This window comes from Grus americana, chromosome 2 (genome assembly GCF_028858705.1).
Source record: "Grus americana isolate bGruAme1 chromosome 2, bGruAme1.mat, whole genome shotgun sequence".
In the NCBI taxonomy this organism is placed as follows: Eukaryota; Metazoa; Chordata; class Aves; order Gruiformes; family Gruidae; genus Grus; species Grus americana.
Window position 1 is genome coordinate 21426180 of NC_072853.1, and position 25006 is coordinate 21451185.

The following is a 25006-nucleotide window of genomic DNA, read 5'->3' on the forward strand; positions in this document are numbered from 1 at the left end:
AATCCGAAGTGCATATTAATTGCTGTTTAAAATAAAAAAAAAATTGTGATTGCTGTGCATTCCCTTTCATTGCTTTACATTTTTTCAAAGACTATACATGGAAACAGAAAAATACCTAGTTAGAATAAAAAATACAGGCATGTAAGCCATGTTCTCTAATACATACATCATTTGGAAGAGATTTGCGTATGTTAAATGTTTTCTTGAAAAAATAAATTCAACAATCTGTTATCCCAATAATTTTTTAAAGTAATAAAATCAATGCAGCGTACTGCTGCAGCTCTCGTGAGGTTGAACACCACGCTGCAGTGGGCCACGGCAGTGAATGCCACCCCCTGAACCTCTTTACTTCCCCACGCCTTGCAACTCTCCCAAAGGAGACTTGGTGAGTGCTCCTGCCCAATGCCCCAGCCAGAGAAACACAGAAAATGATGAGAACATCATGATCATATTTCTGAAGAGTTCAGGACACCTCACAGTTATGGCAGTTATAGTGAACAAAGAGTTAGATAGTCAAGTATCTTTGGTATGACTGACAAGGAAATGCTTATTAAAGGTCATAAAGGCCATTTAGTCCCATGTATGCCACTAGCCTGAGCAAGCCTTGTAGGTGCTACTACAAAGCCACTTTAACGCTGCAACAAGTGCTAACAATTGGCCTGGAAGATGGAATGCAAGGAATGTTAAGGAGGCACAACCACACCATGTGGTCTCACATTTGTGAGAGGTCAAGTTTCAAAACATGGATATTCTTCTTATTTTCCACTGCTGAAGGTGGTGGTGGAGGGGGAAGCGTTTTCAAAAGTAATCAGTGCACGTGCAGTCATCTATGACACGCAGGTACCGGTTACTGTCACTGCATGCATTGAAGAGATTTACCAGCACAGAAACGGTACCACAAAATGAGCACCGAGGACGCCGGTGATGCCAAGAGCCTCCTCACAAATGTTTCCACATCTAACCCATGGTGTGTTCTCTGTTTTTCAGCCTGCCTAATCGGGGCTCTGGTACCTGATAGTGGATGACTGACTAAAGAAATCAAGATTCAGCTTACTCCCTGAGGCAGGCTGTACCGCCAGATCAAAGTGCACACATTTGGCATCCTGAAAATGCAATACCATTGCTCTCACTTTGCAAATCTGTGACACAGAAACCTGGGACAATGATCCTTATAAATCAGACAGCATTTCTTAAAAAAGAGGTACAGAATACTGTAGAAATAAAGTCCTAAGTACAGCTGAAAAAATGCATTGAAAAAGCAATATTTGGTTATACACAGAGTATTAATTCTAACTTTTGTTAGCAAGAAACTGAAGAGGGAAGGGAGAATATTCAGAAGAAAAAAACCTGCAGGCAATTGGGAAAGGACATGCCAAAGAAATATAGCTGCTTACTTCCTTATCTCCCAGCAAGCCCTTGTTATATTTCAATTAGATTTTGAAAACAGTACCCTACACTGGTGTGACCAACTGTCTAGCTTACTGTAATGTCCCATCTGCCATTTTCTACAAAAAAACCAGTGTCTCATTCTGGCCTTTTAAAGCCAGTCTTGAAAGATTTTAGCTACCTGCAGGCATCTCTGGGCAGCCGAACAAGTAAAGTTGGCTGCAGACATTTCTCAGCATCAGGGTGCCAAAAGCCACAGGGTCATCTGCTCCATTTCCTTCCCCCACGCCATGGCTCAGCTGCGCCTACACCACTCCTGTCGTCTTGGTCCAGCCCATTCTTAAACACACCAGCCACAGATTTACTACAACCTCCTGAATCTCTTCCAGACTTTCAATCTCATAGAATCATAGAATCATAAAGGTTGGAAAAGACCTCTAAGATCTTCAAGTCCAACCGTCAACCCAACATCACCATGTCTTCTAAACTATGTCCCGAAGTGCTACGTCTACACGTTTTTTGAACACCTCCAGGGATGGTGACTCCACCACCTCTCTGGGCAGCCTGTTCTAATGCCTGACCACTCTTTCAGTGAAGAAATTTTTCCTAATATCCAATCTAAACCTCCCCTGATGAAACTTGAGACCATTTCCTCTTGTCCTATCACTAGTTACTTGGGAGAAGAGACCAATCCCCACCTGGCTACAACCTCCTTTCAGGTAGCTGTAGAGAGCCATAAGGTCTCCCCTCAGCCTCCTTTTCTCCAGGCTAAACAATCCCCATTCCCTCACCCACTCCTCATAAGACTTGTGCTCTAGATCCTTCACCAGCTCCATTGCCCTTCTCTGGACACACTCCAGCACCTCAATGTCTTTCTCGGAGTGAGGGGCCCAAAAGTGAACACAGCACTCGAGGTGGGGCCTCACCAGTGCCAAGTCCAGGGGGACAATCACTTCCCTAGTCCTGCTGGCCACACTATTCCTGATAGAAGCCTGGATGCTGTTGGCCGCCTTGGCCACCTGGGCACATTGCTGGCTCATACTTAGCTGTCAACCACCACCTCCAGCTCCTTTTCTGCTGGGTAGCTTTCCAGCCACTCTTCCCCAAGCCTGTAGCGTTGCATGAGGTTGTTGTGACTGAAGTGTAGCACCCAGCACGGAGCTTTGTTGAATCTCATACTGTTGGCCTTGGCCCATCAGATCCAGCCTGTCCAGATCCCTCTGCACAGCCTTCCTACCCTCCAGGAGATCGGCACTCCTGCCCAACTTGGTGTCATCTGCAAACTTACTGAGGGCACACTTGATACCCTCATCCAGATCATTGATAAAGACATTAAAGAGAACTGGTCCCAGTACTGAGCCCTGGGGAACACCACTTGTGACTAGCTGCCAACTGGATTTAACTCTGTTCACCAGAACTCTCTGGGCTTGGCCTTCCAGCCAGATTTTTCCCAGTGAAGAGTGCACCTGTCTACACCATGAGCCACCAGCTTCTCTAGGCAAATGCCATGGGAGACTTTACTAAAGTCCAGGTAGATAACATCCACAGCGTTTCCCTCATCCACTAGGTGGGTCACCTGGTCATAGAAGGCGATCACGTTGGTCAAGCAGGACCTGCCTTTCATGAACCCATCCCGTGGTTGTCCTGCACCTGCCTGATGAGCGCACTCAACCGCTCCACAATCTTCCCCTGTACTGAGGTCAGGCTGACAGGCCTGTAGTTTCCCAGATCCTCCTTCTGGCCCTTCTTGTAGATCGGTGTCACACAGGTAAGCCTCCAGTCGTCTGGGACCTCCCCTGTTAACCAGGACTGTTGATAAATGATGGAAAGTGGTTTTGCAAGCTCCTCTGCCAGCTCATTACCATTAGGAAGCTTTCTCATATCTTACCTAAATCTCCCTTGCTGATACCTACACCTATGAGTCTGGCAGGTTCACATAATGCAACTCATCATATCCTTCCACGGACCACAATCCAGGTGGATCCAGGGAGCAAACGAAACCATCCACACATCAAAAGTATACAGGATTGAGATGGTATTTTGGCCTGGAGGATGGGAAGTGGTTTGACCAGAGTGAGAAGAGAAACAGGAGCAAGGTGAAACAAGTGGATCCCAAAAGAGAAGAATATGATCTGGAATTGCCCCCTTCCTGGAAGTGTTCAAGGTCAGGTCGGATGGGGCTTTGGGCAGCCTGGTCTAGTGGAGGGTGTCCCTGCCCATGGCAGTGGGGGTGGAACTAGATGATCTTTGAGGTCCCTTCCAACCCAAACCATTCTATAATTCTATGGTTCTATGAATTTAACAAATATGAATAACAAGATCCAATATTTAATGGAGTAAGTGTAACCGCATCCACGAGGAAGAAACACCATAAATGCAAAGAGATAAGACTAAGACATACTATGAGGTCCACAGCAGAAATAAAAATCAGCAATAGCAGAACCCGGCCTGCTTCAACACAAGCATAAAAGAAGAAACTAAGATATTTTGGACCTACTATTGTTTTCTGCTTTATTGCTCTCTTCCCTTTATGCTAATTTGTCCCAGTTTTCTTCCAAAAGTGAGGACAACAGCTTGCAGGAGGAGGAGAGAGGGAAGAATCCTTCCTCACCTCCCCAGCACCGAGGCACACCTCCCTCAGCTCCCCTAAACTTGTCTTTAATATCCTCACACATGGCAGGAGTTCCAGTTTCATCTTTTCAAAAATATGGTCATTCACCCCCCAGATTTGAGACTGTCATGTGAAAAAGGAAGCTTAAAAAAAAAGGTACTTTGGAAAATGTGAGATGTTCATAAATAAATACATAAATAATAATAATTACTAACATATATGAAGCTTTTATTAAAAAACCCCACTTCTATGCTTTTCAGATACCAAATCAAATGTCAAAACCAAGATATAAAATACTAATCTGTGACAGGGAGAATTTTAAATTATAAGACATTTTCTCAGAGTGAGAATAATCTACATAAACTACGATTATATCTCAAATGCTATGTAGTTTATTCTAAATGCATCAGCAGCATTCAGATTGCTTTCTTTCCCTTAGAGCACAGAAAGGACAGTATTTTGTCTATGTAAAACTCAGTTATTCTCTCAATATGTTGAAAGAGCTCAAACAAACAAAATCTATTATGGTAACTATATTTAATGTTTCACAATTCGTAAAACATTTTGTAAATTCAATGAAATATTTCCCTTTCTCTCTAGTCTGTGGAACACATGATAAAATTAGTGAAAAGAAAGGGGGCAAAAGTTTATTAATTAATACTAAGTTATTTAAGATGGGACATGAATATGATACAATATCAAATCTGATGAGGCTATGTATATCGTTTATCATGTACGGCGTATCAGAACATGCACAAACCCCTATAAATAAGACACATCATCAGGTGGAGTACTAGCTGTGCATCCCTAGCTGCAGCCTTTCCCCCACTGCTGGTGGTCCGGGACTGGCAAGGACGGCAAGTGATGGTGACTCCTGCGCTCTTTGCAGCAGAGCCCGAATGGCTGGAGCTGATCGTCTTTTCAGCTCCTCTGGAGCCCGAGGAGCCACCGCAGGATTAGATTGATGAACTTGTTCTCTGGGCTTGATAAATGAGGCCCAGGACATTTACAAACTTCTCTCAGCACTTAAGATCTCAGGCTAAGCTCTGTGTTGCCCAGATTTTAGTGGTGCAAAGTAGAGCTGCTGCATCTGGAAAAGGACAAATTTTGCTACTGGCTATGGGATACTACAATATCATTAGAAAAGGAGCTCTAGCTAAACGGAGAATAAAGTTCAGCAAAATGTTAGTATTTCAAATAAAATGCTGATTTTTAGGACCTAATAACAGTCAGTACTTTCTTCTGACTAGAAAAAGCTATTTTTATATACCCACAAACACATTTCGTATATATATGTGTAAATATATATACTTACTATACTTACAATTTTTTAATATATTTATGCATTCACACATACTGTACTAACTATACTTACTATAAATATTGAGGGTTTTTTTCTGTTCAAAACATTCAAAAACACACTTTCACAGAATGCACTTAATTTGGGTGGTAATGAAAAAAATAGAAATACCTTTTATTTCCATCATTCTTGAAAATTTACAGGCTACTTCTCTCAAGCATATTCAGACAGAAAGGGAACTGCTATTTGGAATTTAGATCATTCCATCACAGTGTACAGAAGTGAGCAGCAAGCAGCAAGCAGTCACTGTCTTCACTGAAACCACAGGTCCATTCCTTCACTTAAAGTCTTTTTTTTATTTAAATGAAGATAGAAAATAATTTCAAATCTTGTTATTGTTACTATGATATGGTATCTTAGTCTGCACTTTAATTAGAACAAATAAATTTTGACACCACCAAATGGTAAATTTTCTTTTCACACCAAAATTTTCTCTACAGCACACTTTATTCCAAACAACTGCCCACTATTGCCTCCACAAGTCTTACAGAAAGCATCCATTGATGTTTTCATAATCATATGTCATTTGTATGTCCAGACAGTACATCTGGACAATGTATTGACTGCAACACAAGTGTTACCACAGTTCCACAGGCAACAGCATCATGGTGCCAATCATAGTTACCCTAAGGCTTACTACCCTTGGGCAGGCATAGCTTTTTATGTAATTACCCCAAAGAAACCCAGGAGCATCCAGGACATTTTATTTTCTAGTGGTCAAAGAGAGAACACAAGCCTCTAGGCCTTTCAGTTTGGTGCCCATTGCAACTACCAAATTCTTGGCTTAAGAATGCGAACAGAATCACAGATCGGTAGGGATTGGAAGGGACCCATGGAGATCATCTAGTCCAACCCCTCTGCTAAAGCAGGATGACCCAGAGCAGGTTGCACTGGATTGCATCCAGGCAGGTTTTGAATATCTCCAGAGAAGGAGACTCCACAACCTCTCTGGGCAGCCTGTGCCAGTGCTCAGTCACCCTCAAAGTGAAGAAGTTTTTCCTCATATTCCGATGGAACTTCCTGTGTTCCAGTTTGTGCCCATTGCCCCTTGTCCTGTCACCGGGCACCACTGGAAAGAGTCTGGCCCCATCCTCTTGTCACCCGCCCTTTAGATATTTATAAGTGTTGATCAGATCCCCTCTCAGTCTTCTCTTCTCCACGCTAAACAGATCCAGCTCTCTCAGTCTTTCCTCATACGAGAGATACTCCAGTCCCCTAATTATCTTTGTAGCCTCTAAACATCTTTGTAGACACAAGCACCTTCATAGCTTCATGTTCCACTAAAATGGATGGAGCTAGAATTTCCCCATGCTTGTTCTATAAATGTGAAACTACTGAAAAAAGGTGTCAAAATTTTAGAAACTGAATTTTATTTCAGAGTAAAAAAAATAGTGTTGTTCAACATTTAGTGAGAAGAAAGTTATTTCAAAAACTGCTGAATATTTAAATCTGACATTTTATATCTGCTTAGTCTATAATAATACATATGTTTCATAAATAAGAAGAAATATCATTATAAAAAGCATGAATTTTAAAATTTTCCTCAGAGGACAACATTAATGTTAAATTCCTCATCTTAAACACGGGTGTAGAACCTGTGCCTGTTAGGTATTTCAGTGTACTGAGCTACATGAATGACAGTAAACAGAGCTAAATCAATTATTTCTCTCAGCCAAAGTTTTTAAGTAAAACTACATCCCATTTTGTTAAAAATTTAGCAAAATCTACATTAGCAAAATAATCACAGAGTACAGAGATTAGAGTAGATGACCATAGTCTAGCAGCACAAGAATTGTTGCAACTGCACAGTTTATTGCGGTGGTTCTCTCTAAACAGCTTAACGGTGTAATATGTGCTCCAGTACTCATTGTTTTCTCTCTGCTTTTCCCCACATCCTAAAAGGGAAGAGCCTGGCACTTGCAGATGATGTCTCCCTCCTGCTTCTGCTGCCTGGGAGGCCACGAACCAAATTTTCTTGCCCTTTTTCTGTCCCAGGCTCCTGACCTTGCCTCATCTCTTCCCCAGCCTGTCCCCTCGCTCTGCTCTCAGCAGCTCCCTGGCAATGTGCCCCAGGGTACATCCCCACTTTGAGAAGGACCCCTCTACTGAAATTGAGCTTGCTGCAATAGGACAGATAGTTTATTGAGTTTTCTCCCAGGGAACTGAGTTAGTTTAATGAGAATGATTGGTAATGTCTCCTACTTAATTACAATAGTATTAGGATAAAGTCTGTTTAATGGAGATACTTATAGCAAGCACCAAGTAACTGAATTGTTTTAAAAAAAACGTTCAGAGTGACTAGTGGTAGTTTTAAATAAATGTTAAAGTTCTGCTGGATTGATAAACAGGTAACGAAATGATCCATGGGTGTGTGTAGTCTTAAAAATGGGCTGTATTCAAGGCAAAGAGCGATTTTATGTGAAAATCCCCTACTGACATTACACTACATTCTGTTAACCATTGATTCAGAACTAAAAAAAAAGGAACAATGTAATTTCAATCTTATCTTCCTGTGAACATTTGTATTTTGTTTTTTGAAAAAAGCAAACTGTATTTGCATGTCCCTTAAACATTTAATATCTTAAAATTAAGGCTATGGTAACAGTATCCAGTACTAATACCAGTGTACTAACAGCATTTAGACAGAGTTGCACAGTCAATGTGCACTTTCTTTTCATGGATCATGTTGCTTCATCACCTATTTGTGTCCTGGAAACTACTTCCACAAGCTGAAGAAAACTGCTTTCGGTTTTCTTCAAAACAGGGTGTTTATTCAGATCATTAACACATCTTGCTATCAAATCAGTAACATGTATTAAATTAACTCTGTTGTGTAAATGTAAAAAAAGCAGAAATAACAAATTTTTTTTGAAAGAAAAGAAGCATGTAAACTACAACTATGCACAAAAGTTTCAAAAAAAGTTCTGCCATTGCACTTCCCTCATCTATATAAATGGGAGAGCACTTTATAAAAGGTGAGGTGATGTGAGGTGATGTGTTCTCAAAGACCATTGTGGATGGCCATATGGATGGCCACATCATCTCAGCACATCTCTGGGTCTTTTTTTTAATGTTTCAGTTTGTATGAAGTGGCCAACCCTGACACTTGCGCAGCGCACCAGCACATCACCATAAGTGTGACACAATTTGCTGTCCAGAAGCGCTGTTATATTAACGGCTGCTCGTGTTTGGGACAGAAGGGAGTGTTTTTAAACTAGTTTTAAACATGAAATGCCTGACAGTAACAGCAGTAAAAATGAGAAAGAAATGCTTTTGTAGTCACTTGAGGTACTTAAAGTTATAAACCCAGTATAATAAAGATTAGAATCAAGGTTCATTACTCAATACACTATTTTTGGTAATTAAATATAAAAATGGCTCTCTGTTAATAAGAGCCAAAATCCCCATTTGCAAGTAAATATCTAAAGATAAAAACTGCCTTATCCTTTTCCGTGTTTGAACAAGAGAACCAGAGACTACAGCCTGACTACAGCCTGACTAAGACTACTGGCTGTCTTGGTGGCCGTACAGCACCTCCAACCCAAACGTCCAGCAAAGCCTCGTGCAGCAACTCTGAAGATTAAAAGTTGCTGGCTACTACAGATATGAGTTTTTTGACCCAAAGTGACCAGCCACAGATTAGCGAGTGACTAACTTAACTGCATTTTGAACCTTGGCTCCTCAGCCCCTCACACGCTATCCAGTCAAACGGTTTCAGGAGGATATCTTCCAGAAGAAGTGTCGCTTTGGCGCTGAACCTCCCAGATCCCATTAAAGGGTCCCTGCCGTATCCCACTGCTCGCCTGGCCCAACCCTGCGCGCTTTCCTCCCGCGGATTCCCTGCACAGCCACGTTGAATCCTCTTTTCCTTATCAGGCCGACACAGGCCTGCCCCGCGTGCTCCTCCCTGCGACAAGACGACGAGAACGGGGGGGCAGGATCCAGCTGTTCATTGTTTTGCTTCGCAAAACCCTGCCATGGGCACAGATTAACACCAAAAACTAGATGGCGGCAGCCAAGGGAAAAGGCCTTTCAGAACGCCTCCACTTGACTGCTGGAGTGATGGCGCGAGCTGCTGCTCGACGTTCGTCGTGGGCTACACAGTTCTGTGCTGCTTTTCCTTCCAAGGGCCTCATTCCCATCAAGGTGTCCCCTCAAACAGGGAAAATATTTTCAGCTGGGAAAAAGCAAGCAAATGGCTTTTTCTTAAACAGGCTGCTAGTGCCTTGAATTTAGAGCTGCTTACGCGCAGCAGGTACTCTTTCAGCGCTTTGTATGATCAGCCTAAAGGGGTCTAATGCTCTTCTCACCTGCCTGTTCACATTAGAGTTGACATTTGTGCAAATCCACTTTCCTGTTAAAGACAGAAATCACAAGCTAGGAATTTCAGGCTTGGAAATGTATTCCTGTCTACTTGTAGGTACCCACGAACTACTGAATTGTCTGTGATGCAGCAAGGTGCAAAGTTGAAGCCTAAAATGAGTGATTAAATCACGTCACCTTCCTTGCAGAGCTGAGTTCTCACCAGCTGTAGATAGAAAGCAGTATTGTACAGAACTCTTCATGTGTCTGTTCATCAAAATGGCAAGATTACATTAAATCCCAAAAAAGAATCTGGAAACATGTAGGTGATCTCTTTTTACTGTAAAACAAGAGAACAAGCTCTTATTTTAGAAGTACACTTTCTAGGCTTCAGAAGATACTCCTGTGCATTTCATTTTCTTGGGACTCTCAACTATTATGGAACAGTTGATGGAAAGTGGAAGAAGTGGGAGGAAATGGAAGGCAATAACCTCTATGCCCAATTGTGCAGACAGATATAAAAACTGCAGCTGACAGCAGGAGAATTTTGCCAGTTTGGCAAAATTACAGGAACAGATCATTGAAAGTATCTAAATAGGAGATCTATCACTCTCAATATAATAAAAGTATCTAAACAGATATCTATAAATATTTAATAATGATATAAGGAGTTCTTAAGTTCAGATTAAAATGGCAATTAAATACCTAGACAAGTTTTAAGATCCAAGACTCACTCTTTGTGGTTAAAACAACATTCTTAAGATTTCTGGTGGCTGCATACAGATTGTTTCATCAACAGTAACAGTAATGCAATGCAATTATTTCATAAAGGGTTTTGATCACTATAATTCATGAGTATTGGCTAACTCCTAGATGAGAAAAATTAAGAACTTTATTAGTCATTGAGCTGTTTCAAGTCTACCATTAAAGTTTGAGTATTCTGCAGTCCTGATGCAGACCTTGCTCTACCCTATCCCCCAACAGTGCTGCGGCACTGCTGATGAAGTCAACAGCCGCTATTCCTGTTGCAATTGCCAACAGCACTTAAATGGTTTTTGTTCAAGGTACCCAACCTTCCACTACTCTGAGGCGTATATTGTTAATATACTTCAAGACAGAAACTTGAAAGATCTAAAAAGTATTTGACATCTGGCACGGTGACTCAATTAATTACCGTGCTGAATTAATTAGCTTGCTCCGTCTCCTGAGCCATCAGCAGTGAGACTGTATTCAGCAACACAGCACTGCTTGAAATAAGAAGCACTTCAACAGGATATTACACGTACAGGCTGTATACAGTGCACAGTACAAGGTTAGTAAGTAAGCTGTAACTGTTATAGCTAGGTAATGAATCCTGTGAGGCAGTGTCACATTACTAACACTAAACAGTAAAGTCAGGTAAGATACTTGTAGTCAGCCACAAACATATTTTCCAATAAAGAGATGAGCTGCAAAAATTGTGATATTTACTCAGCTGAGATTCCCTGAATTTTTCTTTCCTTTTGTATCTATACCAAAAATTCATGTTAAAGCTCTTTTCCAAAAATTATTTAATGTTTGTAACAGTGCAATGTTTGAAGTTCTCATTCAGAAATGAACTAAACCTGCTGTCAGCTGCTGATGTAAAAGTTTGATTGAATTCTAGGGAGGTGAGGCTTTACCCAAATGAGCTTTCCAAAATAGATATAAATAACTTAAGTAAACAAACACAACTCCCTTTAGGAACAACAAAGAGCATGTACGCTAGTGAGAAAAGTAATCAAATGTGTCAAGCAAACAGAAAAATCATAAATAAACCAGAATCGTTTCAAGAAAAAAAAAAAGAAGATAAAAATATGTAGAAGCTGGCACAGCTGGGTTTGTGTTGCTTAAACAGTAAATTAAAGTTCTATCAAAGGGTTTACATTTCTTCACACAGCATTTTAAAGTAACAAAGGTAGGATTACAGGAAACATCTGATATTCGGAAAGAAGAAACAATACTTAGAATCACAGAGTAATTCAGGTTGGAAGGGACCTCTGGAGGCCATCCAGTACAAACTTCTGCTCGAAGCAGGGCAAACTTCAGAGTCAGATCCAACTTCGAAGTTAACTCCGATTGCTCAAGATCATGTGCGGTTCAGTTTTGACTATCTCAAAGGATGGAGTCGCTCAGGGGACAAAACAATATTGCTGAGGACTACAATTCAGTTTACAGGAACTTTTTCAGATTTCCAAATGTATTTATATTAGTAGGCAAACCAAAAGTAAAATCTTTCAAGTGTTAGCAAAAATAGACTATGTTTTTCAATTTGACTAGAAACAAATGAGTATCCTTCCAGTTTAGTAAGAAAAAAGTCCTGAAGATTTTCATCCCACATCTCTCTGAACTGGGTTGAGAAAGTTGTTGCATACCATTATGATCACCAAACTAAAAAGTCAGTTCTGCTGATTCTCTGATAATGATAACTTTTTGTAAAGGGTCATTCAACATCGCCTCCCATACTCAAACATTATCGTCAAGTCTCATATACCTGAGGAAGTGGTACAAGTGGACAGGGCAATTGGGACAACACAAAGCTAGCATTTTTCCTAAGGTATTATGTGGACTGATTTTAAGCTACACCAGGACTAAGGTTTCTGTTGCATGAAAGCTGATGAAAGTAGTAATAGCGGAATCTTAAAAATTTATTTGAATTATAGGTAGTTGTTGCAAATGACATTTTATGAAAAACATTTTGAGAATGCTGTTAGACCAAGAATAAAATACATGAAGAAATAAAAATTAAGTAGATAGAGAAAATGGAGAGAGGTATTCAAATTGTCCAGTTTCCCCTTTCTAACAATAAGACATTTTGAGTGTCCAGTACTTTTAAAAATCCATCCTTTATTCAGGTGCCTGAATGGGAAATCTGATCTGGGTTGGGAATACCAAACTCTAGGAAACTTAGACAAAGCTTCCATGCCACTTTCTGTAACATCTTGTTAGCATCTTTTGATTAATAAATTATGCTAAAGAGCCTACAAAATATCAAGATCTTAAAAGGCCACTATGTACTCATAACAGAGTAATGCTTCACTACAATATTAATATGCATTTTTACAGAACGTAACACGTATACTATCCAGCAAGCCCTTAGAAAGAGAACTCCAATATAGGCGTAGGTTCTCCAGGGAGGAGTTAAAGACTTTTAGTTTCCCCCTTTCCCCATGTCCACATAACCCCTCTCTCATGCTCCCCCAGAAGGTACTTCAGCATCTCAGCACTCCCCACTTTCTTCAGGTCCTCCAAGGGCAGGACAATACCCCCAACATGGGGAAGCTCAGCTTCTCCGTTTACATCACAGCTGTATCTACCCCAAAGGTATGTAATACACTTGGGGGAGAACTGCGAAACAGTTCCACAGGTCTTTGTGCTAATACACTCATGCACAGCAAGTAGTGATCCAGCTGAACATAATAGTTCTTTAGAAGTATCCCACAGGGCAATGCATGTTCCAAGGTTGTCTAAAACCCTTCTTCAAGAGATATTTGTTGTTTTTTTCAATAACTGGCTCACCTTTCCAGATATTCTCAGCAAATTAATCTGAACTATATACAAATAATATTGAAGCTCAGTCTTAAAACCAATACAAACAAAAATGAAATGAAGACCTAGGGATGACATGATTTTCAGCACACTGAACTGAGATCAGCAAAGCCTTACTTATAAGTAATATGGCCCACATACTTTCTGCAATCAGAACAAAAAACAAGAACAATTAAGAATATATTATATGACAGGTGCTTTTTGATATCTTTCAGAATAATTTTCATCTAATGGAAGATCTTGCTATGTTCAGTAAAATTAAGGCAAATTTAATGAATTATATCCTAAAATAATGTAGCTATTTATTTTCTATACCATCCATTAATATAAATTAAGTATTCAGCAATTAATGCTATGAAAAATTTAAAAAGCCACTAAAAAATCAGCTATTGCGACTGAAACGCAACAGCTTGGTTGAGCAAACAAGGAAGTGACATTTCCCTTCTTCTGTAAAATAACAAGTTTAATGCTATTAACCTGTGCTCCAAATAACTTTACGTGGACGGCTGCCATAGATGAACTAATTGGAAAAGAGCCAAATACCGCTGTCCGTGAAAGCTAACAATGCCTGTTTTCAAATGCTCCGGCTGAGTAGTAATTCAGGCTATTCCCTAAAGAACGACACACAATATAACGAAGCGAAGCGTCTTGGAGCATCTACATACCAAGGTGTTATTATTCAGATCCATCTTCCCAGCAAAAGGCCCCCATGTTGTTCCAACCGGAAGCTGCTGCCGGCTCTGAATCTTGCGCTCCCCGTCTTTCTGGACCACCTCCAACTCTCCTGCAAACAAAGAAAACAAGCAGTGTTGAGAGTACTTTCACTTGTGCCTTGACAACAACCACCTCTGCCTTTGTGTCGGCTTTATACGCACAATGTTCTGAGGACCCATATAATGAGAATTAATTATGCTTGTCTGAAAAACAACTGATCTTGTCATCCTGCAAAAGAAAAACAAACCTTTTTCCCTTATATATTCAAATCTGGTTTAGAAATTCCTGGTCCTTTCTTGCATCTTTTCACACACATTAGAATTCGAAGGCATTTATATTCAGAATAGTGGTTTCATAAAAGTTCTTAAAGAAATGCTGAGGAGGGAAGAGATCATAGCTGAAAGGAGAGAGTGCAATAGCATCCACACCTGGTGCATTAACCTCCTTGATGCATTTTGCTGTCACAAGACCACATTCTGAAGCATTCAGCTACTAAAAATTTTAGAGACATACTTTATAGCGACATAAATCCACCACAACTCCACTAATTTGGAAGAAACCACTAAAAACATTTACTACAATTAAAAATAGAAGGATTTTGAAGCGAGTGAGGTTTTACAGGCAGCAATATTTCAGAATTACACCCAAAATAACTTAATTTATTAGCTTAAGGTTTTTAACACAAAATATGTAAAAGCAATGGGAGTGGGTATAGTGATTTTTTTTTTTTAGTCTGTACTAAGTCTTCATTTTTTCGAATGCAAATTTTACTTTTGAAAGTAAGGGCTTCAATACTAACACTTAAAAGTGAAATTGTTACTTTAGCTCACTTTAACTTTTCTGGGTTTTTCCAGTGACAAGCGAAAGACTAATACACAATTGATCATTGCTGTGTAAGGAAAAATAAAATTCAGTCACCACCTTACTCCCCAACATTTTTGTCACTTCATTTCAGGATTTAAAAATAGTCTGGACAGCCCTTATTAGAAAGAAGTCTCTTCAATAAGCCTATTTTTCTATGAACAAGTGTAGTTGTAGTAACAGTTGTGCTTATATACAAAAATTCTAATATTCTTTTCTAAAACAATTCAAATAAATTCTGGTTTCAAATTTTAAGGGCGATAAAATGGAATGTGGGGAGGAGGGCTGATCTGTGCTTTCCTTGTTAAACATTTAACTGAATTTTTACACGCTGTTGCATTTCCGAGCTTTGGCCATCCTGAAGGTAGGCAGAATATCTGTGGTTGCTCTCACGAGCGGCAGAGCTCACCTCAGCTTCGCTGCAGCCATGATTTCTGGGGACCCGTTTTCCCTGTCTGCTAAAGCCCCTTTGTCCCTTTCCATACCAACCAGATGCACCAGTAATTCCTGCCTTTTGCAGCAGCACGCCCCTTCTCAACAACTCTACCCCAAAGCAGCACGGTGCTTTTCCACAAACAGGGTGAAGTCCAACTGTGCAAGATGTAAACTCGTCCCAGATTTAGAACTGGCAGTTGTTTTGAAGTGAACCTTGGGCTGGAGGAAGTGAGTAACTCCTCCTGGCTTGCAGGCAGTCTCCACAGACCTCCCCAAGCTAACCATTCCCATGGATGCCTGGATTTATGTTGCAGCCAGGCTGCAAAGTTTTTCCTTGTCTGCAGGGGTTAATCTCGACCGTTTTCCAAAGAGAAGATTTGGCTCCAGCTTCCATTTTCAAGCACAGAAATCTAGATTTCACCTCTGAGTGTTGCAGATTACAAAACTACCCTACGTAAAATTGTGCATCAGATCCTTCCTGCAAACTGGAACAAATCTAGGAAATAGAGCTGTATCAGTTTACAAAAGCTTCTATGTATGCGGGTGAGTCCTCATCGTGACAGTGCTATGACATTTTAAAAGGCAGTATGTGAGTAAGAAAGCTTATGGATTAATTATATCTAATTTAGACGTGTAATATATATGCACCCAAACAGAAAAAAAAAAGTGGTTTTTTTTCCTCTCACAGTCACATTGTTACAAATTGTATTAACTTTAAAAAATCTCTTTATATGTTAATTATGGAAAAGAGAAACCCTTCTGGTATTGCAAGGTAACGTGTTGATCACTTAGGCATACTGCAGCATTTTCTCGCTATGAAAACTGTAGCATTTGCTTGCTTTTGCACACTAAAAAACAGCCATGTCTATGGACATGTCACATTTAACTGATACCAGAGGAATCATGAGAATCTTTGAAAACCCTTTTAAAAAATAATTCAGCCTCCCTTTCTGCCACTGACATTTTTCATTTGAAAAGGGTTCAGACACAGTCAAACAGTGACTCCTTATCTGTACCTGTGGATTTACAAGCAGGCCTGTCTTTTAATGGATTAAGAACGACAAACTTAGGGCAGATCATCCAGTGATATCCAAAAACCTACCTAAGTTTTAAGGTACACATCATTACACTTTATATTTTAAATAAAATTAATAGCGTGAATCTTATACCTGGTAAGTAGTTCAGGTTTGAGGCAAACATAAAACCAAGCAATTATTTTCCAAAACTGTATTTTTTCCCTCCAGTTGATAATTAAATACATTAATATGGATTCTTTCTCTCTTTTATTCTCTTTTGTTACAGTCCCGAGTTGTAGTTTGGGCAGTACATTTCGATACGTATGGATACATTGCCACGTACTACAGATGGGGGAACATCACGCTGAATTGTACTGTAGCTGCTGTCATTTCCCCTCCACTCAGAACACCATGACAGAGTAGGAGATCGCAGACAGCGTTACAAAACATTTTGCTGCATAACCTTCCTGTTTCCCTTGATCATAGTTCTCAAAAAAACATACACTTCTCTCTGGTCACCATGACCAGCAGCCATTTTAACGCTACGGGTGAATGTTGGAGTTGGGAAGGATAATCTGCTCGTATGTTTTGGCAAACACAGACATTTTGGCTACGCTTGTACAAGGTGCAGCACATTATAATTTGACCCTCGGCAAAGATTTTTTCCACTGAAAATCTTTGTTTGTTTAGGGGAAAAAAATAACAGAGAGAGTGCTGTAAGTTAAAAAAAAAAAAAAATCACTGCACATCAGGGTCTACAAACATCTGCTACGATTTCTTTTTTTTCCTACCAGATCCTGCATCTTTTGTAAAATCCCTGTGTATGTTCCCTTGTCTGCCCTAAGCAGGAAGGCCAGGGGCTGGTACAAGGGTTTGTAGAAGAAAGATTACAAATATCACTATTAAAAATCCTCTCCTGAATTCCCCTGACCCCAGAGTAACGAGCCTGCAACCTTCCTGCATTTATTTACAACATTTTGCTCCTCTGAAATTTCATATTTGGTGAATGGTATCAAAACTGCAATAACGGATGGGTCCGGTCTTCTGCTGATGAGAACGGGGCTGTCCCCCACTCGCTGCTGGCTTCCTATGAGGATGCTGGTTTAAGTGGTGCCATACTCATGGCCCTGAGCAACTTGTGACCTCAAGAGAGTTTGCTGGAAAAAAGAGAACCTTGCCCTGCGACTCTTAATTAAAAGAGTTTGAAAAATGTGTCAGCAAGACAGGATTTTCCCCTTCAGCCTCAGAAGAAGTTCACATGTAAGTCAGAAGTGCTCTCTGCAGCTACTGTCCCCTGCACCACTGCTCAGCATCTTCACAGATTACATCAGGAAAAGGGAGAGGAGCGGAGATTTTATTGCTGTATCACCACTTGCAGTAAAAAGTATAAAAACTCAGCTGGTACTGACTCTTCACAGGTGCCTGTCCATGGAGACCCAACGAGCGGGGAGAAAAGGAAAGAAAGGATGAAAAACTACTGCAGCTTCCTTTAATCTGCACTCCAGCCCAAAGGAAGCAGAAAATTCTGTGCCAAACACCGTTAGGAGTTTCTAGTGATCAGTAACTGCAATAGACCACCTCGGTACTGAGCACTGAACATAACGTTCCTTCATGTAACAGCAAATTATAATACACAGAATTCATACACACCCCTGGGATAAATTATGTGATATACTTCATCATTCCTATGGCAGAGTTGAGAGGCAGCTGCATTTTGCTGTTTTCACCCCAGACCCATCAGCCACCGATTGAAAGGACAGCACGAAGTGTAACAGAAACAGCACTAAGAAACATAAGTAGAGAGGAAGCGATGCCCTGCTTTTAGTTTCTGCAAGTTAGGTAAAAGAAATTACTTAAGGGACATTCCATTTAGTGATATTTACTTCCCATTTCCTTGCTACAAAGGAACTACTTTTTGCAGCTTGTTCTTCAGGAACACATTTATTTCCAGCTTGCTGAGTAAGTTTATACAAAATATTTGACACACATAGTATGGGCTAATCAATTTTGGTAAAAGATAATGCTGTTAGTGCTCTGGGCTGTTTCCCTTATCTCGTTGATGTAGCATACTTTTAAAGTCTGTGATTACTCAAAGACTTATGATAGCTGCACTGTAAAAGAAGCCCCAAGTCATGACTCACTAGTACAGCTACAAAACGTCCCATGGCTTTTAAGATATTAGGCCACCTTGGTGGACACAAAACCAGAATGAAAGGACTCAATTTAGGATTCTTTTCTTGCACATACACATACATATACATATTGTTTTAGGGATGGCACATAGGCCTTGCATAAGACAGAAGGTAGAGAGGTCAGTTTAGCTTTGTGTTCTTGTAAAGCAAAATCAGAAATCAGAATAATTTAAAAAATCTCCACAAAACAGGTAGCGTACACAGGAACCCAACAACAGCTTTTGGCCCTTAACAAGATTTGACCACAGTTCAAATACCAGAAGAATTCAACTATAAATGGTACTTCTGAACAAAATAATACTGGCTTTCATTCTATCCTGGAATAAGAAACAAAGGAGTGTATTTCTGAAGATGAATGATGAACAGCATTTTGGGGGTGAAAAAGTGAACTACTTTGTTCAGAACTAAGAGTATCCAGATTTATAAATGTTTAACATTTCTATAGAAGTCACTGATAGCCTTGGCAGTAGTGTTTTGTTGGGTTTTGTTAATCGGAATAGCTTTCTAAGTGGAGTCAGTAAAAGAGAATGAGTAAGCTCTTCCTCTGCTATAATTAGAGACTGGTTATTTGACATCATGAGGCTCTACCAATTTTCACTAGCAAATGGTTCCTTCTTTCTGTATTTTCAGTGCACAGCCACCTGGCTCTCTAATAAATATTTTTGCATGGTGGAGAAATTGTCTATGTTGTAGTTTCAAACAAGGGCTGCTCTGAAGTCAGAGCAAGCAAGTTAAAAACACACACAGAAGTTCGTAAGTGCTGCCCAGCCCAGAGCCCAAGATCTGCCTGCCGTCCTATATGCACAGGAAGAATCTGCAATTAATATTTGACTGATGATTACCGCCATTATAACGAACTAACGTGCACGTTTGCACACACTGATAGCGCAGAACTATTCCATTTCCACTTCTGTGACTCTTAACAAGGTAGCTCCTATTTTAAATGCTCATACACTTGCTTGGCAGACATAAACTGCATTATTGAGATACCTCCTCTAAATTCTCCTCCCTCAATTTTCAAGTCTGTGAGACATAACACACACTAAACTACAGTTTTGAACATAAACTTGAAATACGACATTCTCTATTCAAGTACTCCAGTCAAACCCTGATAAATCAGGCTGGCCATGCAGTGATCTTATCCTTTCTGACTCTTTAATAAATCGAACCTTGTAAGTTCACGCTGTTGGAAGTTGTCACTAAATGAAATTGTGACCTTATCCGATGCGTGAACTTATCCTGCTGACAACTACATTTATTGTGCGGATAAGAAAGGAGGGGAAAAAAAAAAGGACTTTTGATAATTGTGATCTTAGCCATATGCAAGTGTAACAGATGGGATCTTTTTGATGTTCCATTAATGATTTGCCTATGATGAGTCTCTACTTGAGAAAAAAAAAAAAAAAAAGAAATGTTCTTCACAGGTAAGTGGTAAGGGGACTGGTAAGTGGTATGAAAAGTGCACAAAGAGGTACTGGAGGACAGCAGTGAATCAGAAGCTATTAGCCTAACACAAAGAGCTTTGAATTAGCTCGTAATTGCACTGGTAAAGATAACGTAATGGAGGTGGCAAAACAGAAATGTTACCTTTCCACAGGACTCATTCAATAGCCCAAAACGCTAAAACAAGTAACTGAGAGTCTGAAGCAGTAACCCAAAATATGCTAAGCCATGGCACTTCATGGTGAATGGATGAACAAATACCGCATCCCCTTCCAGCACCGCCGGGACGGTTGCCACTGCTGTTGTGGAAGAATGCTGGGTAACAGGCAATTCGCACCGCTATGTCATGAAAACGACCAACCATCTCACATTACCATCTCTGCCTGTCAGGGACGGCATACGTTGTGTTACCTAATGCCCGCATCTCTCCACAACGGGTAACACTGTACCCGTTCTGCAGCGCATTGACTCTGGAGTAAGAAGATCTGGGCAGTGTCAGGGTACAATCTGTTTTGCAGCACTTCAAGTCTGCTGTAGGATACAAGATCTGAAGTTATCTTACTAGAAAGACACACATCCATATGAGAAAAGTTCACACTGGATTCCAAACAGTAATGGACTAAATTACAATCAGTCTTCAAAAGAAATTTTACAATCTGCTTTGCAATGAAAATTGAATTCACATGGGCCTTGGCAAAACCAGAGGTTACTTAGGTTGTCCAGAAGCAAAGGAAAAAATTCATTTTGCTGCCCCAAAGATGAGAAAGTAGGGCCAGGCCACTGTTAGGATGAGAAGGATGGAAGGAGGAGCAGACTTGGGGCTGAAAGCTGATAAAACTGCTCTGTGGAGTCACACTGGAGGGAGGGTGGCTATTCTGCTGCCGTTGAGAGGTGGAGGATTTCTGAACAGAACAGCCTTCTTCCTTTCTCAGAAGTAGCTGCTACTCCCCAGCAACTCCTCCCCCTCACCCCGATCTTCCCTGGTCCCATCCCTCTCAAGGAGTAAGGTCAACCAGACCTTTTAGCACAATGACCATGAGGGAAGTAGACACAAGGATAACGCACAGGTACTTACTGCTCTAAGCTACCACTCTCCTTTGCCTACACTTAGCAGCAGGTGTAGATAGCAAACGCAACGCAGGGGAAGCTGCCACATGCTGCTTCATTCCTAATCAAGCTGCCTAACGTTGCCCTTGCCTTGCCAGTGCTCCCATGGGGCAGCTGTGCACTCTGGTAAGGATGACAAATTAAAAGACTTCTCCATTTTCTGTAACAAAAATTCTGCTGCTCCCTACCTTTCTTTAGAGCCCAGAAAGTCAGAAGCAAAGTTTCTTCATCTCTCCTACCTGCTGTTAGTACTGCAAATGGCAGAGAGTGTAGGTGGTATCCTTATCTGCAACAGTGCTGCCCTACAATGGACAATAAAGGGAAGGAAACGACCTTCTGAAAGTGAGCATAGGGAAAGACAAGGCAAAGATTTTCAGAAAAAAAGACCACAGAAGGAGGTGGGGGGGAAATAAATTTTAAAAACAAGGTAAGGGAGAGGGAGTCTAGGGAAGGAATCAGTTGAAGACCCAACTTGGGTCTGATCAGGATACAAAGACACAGCCTGGAAAAATGGGAGCAGAACATATTCAAGAAAAAGAGACATCAGAAACCTTGCCAGACATATACATTTCCAAGCCTGAAACATAAGGACGGAAGTGCATGAATTCACATATAGAAACAGAATGTAAACACTACTATCCTTTTTTAGCCAAGACACATATGTCATTACAGTGCTTAATTCATAAGCTAAACCAGCAAAATAAAGTATACTTATTCTAACACCTCATTGCTAAGCTGAATCCTCGCTACAGCGAACACTTAAAGCGTGTCTACATTGCACCCGGTGATGTGATTTCACCTGACATCTGGTCAAACCCATTCTCTGCCTCCAAGCAGCCAGATCATCCTGAAGGCTATAAAACTTCATTAATGGTTATTTAGTTTACACTAGGCTCCAGCTATGACCACCACACTGACTGGCTGATGTGACTTTAGGTGTAGGTACAAAGGCTGCTCCAGTTTCCCAGCTGCGATGCAGAGCTAACTTCAGTGATGTGAAGGTGCACTATGTCTTGCAACACAGGCAGAGTTTCCAGAGACCACGGTTTCAAAAAAAGTGTGCGCACTGACACTTCAAAAACTCAAAGTTGTGCTCTATTTATAAAGTCTTCACTTGCTCATATAAAATGAATAGAAAGGAAACAATTTTACATTCCTATAACGCCTCACACTGCTGTAATCTGCAGAACGTGGTAGGAACACAAGATCCCAGCCCAGGTGAGAAAAGCATAGACTTACAGTGGTGAACACATCTGCATCCATTTGAAATGACTATGCAACTTCTAAATTCTGGGAGGGCTGGGAGGGAGTGCAATTAATTAAATAAATGTTAAATAGCACATAAATCGAGTAATTACTAAAGATACAGGTCATGGAAAAACACATAATAATTGTCCATCTAGTATACCATCAAAATAATTTTTAAGGCTTAAGTGGAACTATTTCAAAAAGTACTGTTTTTTCTTGGAAGTCAGAAAGGAAGGAGTACATAATGAACACTGTTGCTAGAGTTTGATTAGCTTTTTAGTAGAACAGACTTTTTATACAGCTGTACAGACTTCTCCTTTATTTGGACTTCTTTGTTGAACTCACAGAAACCTACTCAAAGGAAAAAAAAAGACAGAAGTAGAAAGAAAAAGATATTTTCTCAAGATACGCTAGGAAACGCCAAATATTTGTTCACTTGCTTTAAAGCCATGTTCCATATAATATGAAAAATACTCTGTTCATATCAGCATCTAGTCTACAGACAGAGGCAAAATAAACCCAGCCATGAGGGCAAAATCCTGATCCCGTGATGAAATTAGAAGAAACGACCTTTAGTTTTCAGTCTACTCACTAAAAGAGCAATTTACATCTCTGTTTTCAGAGTCTAAATCTCATACATGAAGAAAAAAATATTATTTTTGTCTTTCTCAAGACTTCCTCCTTCACATTTGGATGCACAGTTCAAGAGGTTTGTTACTCCCTGTATGTGTTGAGATAAATCTGAAGCAGAAATATTTGAAAAAATACAGAAAAAAATCCCAAAAGACAACCAGTGCAGCTGAAGAGCCCTCCCTGCAGTTTTCTGTGAGAGAAATACCGTAAACTCCATTCTCACATGGACACTTGGTACTGGCAAAAATGATTCCCAATTATATTATAACACTGTGCAGACCCAGTGGGTTGAGTAGGTACTTTATCCCAGCTACATGTAGCTTGCACAGCTTTGCTCCCTCTCTCTCCATCACAAACACACACGATACAGAAATGCCAGACTTGGCAAGAGCAGGCTGATGATATTACTGAAGAGGGTTTTCTTGATAAGATCATCATCTGTTTCTGGACTCTTGGGTATGCTCCTTTCCTCAGCAGAGGAACAGTCGCCCCTGATAAATGTCCCTTTGTGTGCAGATTCTCCCCCGATATATGCGAAGACATTTCAGTCCTGAGTCTGTCTGTTTTTTCGTTGCTTCGTATAGCTCAAATACAGTTAATGGTATATGGGGCATTGTATGTAAAGCAATAGAAAATGGACGCAATTGAAAATACAGCATATGTAACTCAGACAGAAGCCTTTTCTGAGATAGGTGTTATTCTGTGGGGAGAAAATTAAACATTTCACCATCACCTACACCAATCTTCCCCCAGGACTTTTTGGAATCCTTTTAGCTGAAAAATGCTAAATATTTCTTTTTTACAATATTATTTGCACAAATATAAATGATATTTAATTGAAACAATTAATAGACTTTTGTATGTTTACCCAATATTGTTGGATTTCTTTTTTACTTGGAAAAAGTGAAAAATATCGAGGTAACTTGTGTTGTTAGTGAATGCAGAAAGCTACTAAAGTTAACTTAATATGAAGGCTGCTGTATTAATATTGACGTCATGAAATGTATTAAATGAACACAAATGTTTTGGAAAGTATTCTTTTTAACTCTAAAAGCAAGAGCAGTGAGATCATCTGTGACTATATCTGTGGTGTCTTCTCAGTTTACAGTACTTATGCTTAGAGATAGAAGGATCTATTTTCATCTCTCATTTGTGTAACAGCAGATGAAGTTATTTGCTTTCTATCAGATATGCATGCTCAGAGCTATGAAACCACTGCTTAGATGCTGATTTCTAGCTCAGAGTATGTGAGCCAAACTGCCCAAATGTCTTGCAAAAGAAACAGATGCTTTAACATGATTTCCCTCTTTCCTTTCAATGTTCGCAACAAATTTCTGAAAGAAGAAGGGTACCAAGAAAAAGACAAAAATCTCAACAAAGACTCACATTTATCCGTATTTAGTGTGACCATCCAAAAGATCTAGTTACTGTTGAGAATAGGAAGGCGAGAGGGGGACTGGGACAAAGGGAGATTGAATGCCATGCTCCACTGCATGCATGCAATATATAGATCCATCCATTATAATTATAATTTATATGAAAAGTAACATTATTATAAATAGAGATAAATGCAGTATAACTATAATGTACAATATCAAGATTCAAATTAATCATTTCTTTGCACTTGCTGGGGATGGCCATGCATAACAGACACATGGCTCTGCACTGCTCCAGCACTCATGAGTTATGGGCTTATCTACATCTTCTATGATCAAGTACCAACAATGACCAACACAGCTTTTTAATGCTGTTGCCAGACAGGAACTGACTGCTGGTTTTGGACGTGGCCCAGAGTACCCTCACTCACTCCTTCAGTGCCTCACTCTGGACTATCACACTGATTTCACATGCAGCTATATCTTAGCATAGCCAAGACTTTGAAGCCGATATAAAGAGTGATGGCCATTTATAAGGCAGACTTGTAACTTTGAGTGAAATAAACCCTTGAACAGAGATTGAGCACAAGTCCTGTGCACTACCTAAATCCTACTCTGAGGCTTACATAAGATTAAGTAGAATACTGGCCTTCTGGCAGCCTTCTGTACAGGAATGATCTTGACCTTCATATGAGAAAGCCCCAGGGGCGTCATGTGTGTAAATCACATCCCAAATTGTTTTGCCTTACTGCCTT

The 25006-nt window shown here is 40.2% G+C and overlaps 1 protein-coding gene across 3 annotated transcripts in view; it reads right to left on the reverse strand.

Moving 5' to 3' along the window:
• The window catches only part of ZFPM2 (zinc finger protein, FOG family member 2), a 318609-nt gene that overhangs the window by 144675 nt on the left and 148928 nt on the right, over window positions 1-25006 (reverse strand). For all 3 annotated transcript variants that reach the window (XM_054818506.1, XM_054818503.1, XM_054818505.1), the window contains one exon: window positions 13892-14010. In XM_054818506.1, the coding sequence (XP_054674481.1) occupies window positions 13892-14010 (119 nt within the window). The remainder of the gene's footprint in view (window positions 1-13891; window positions 14011-25006) is intronic.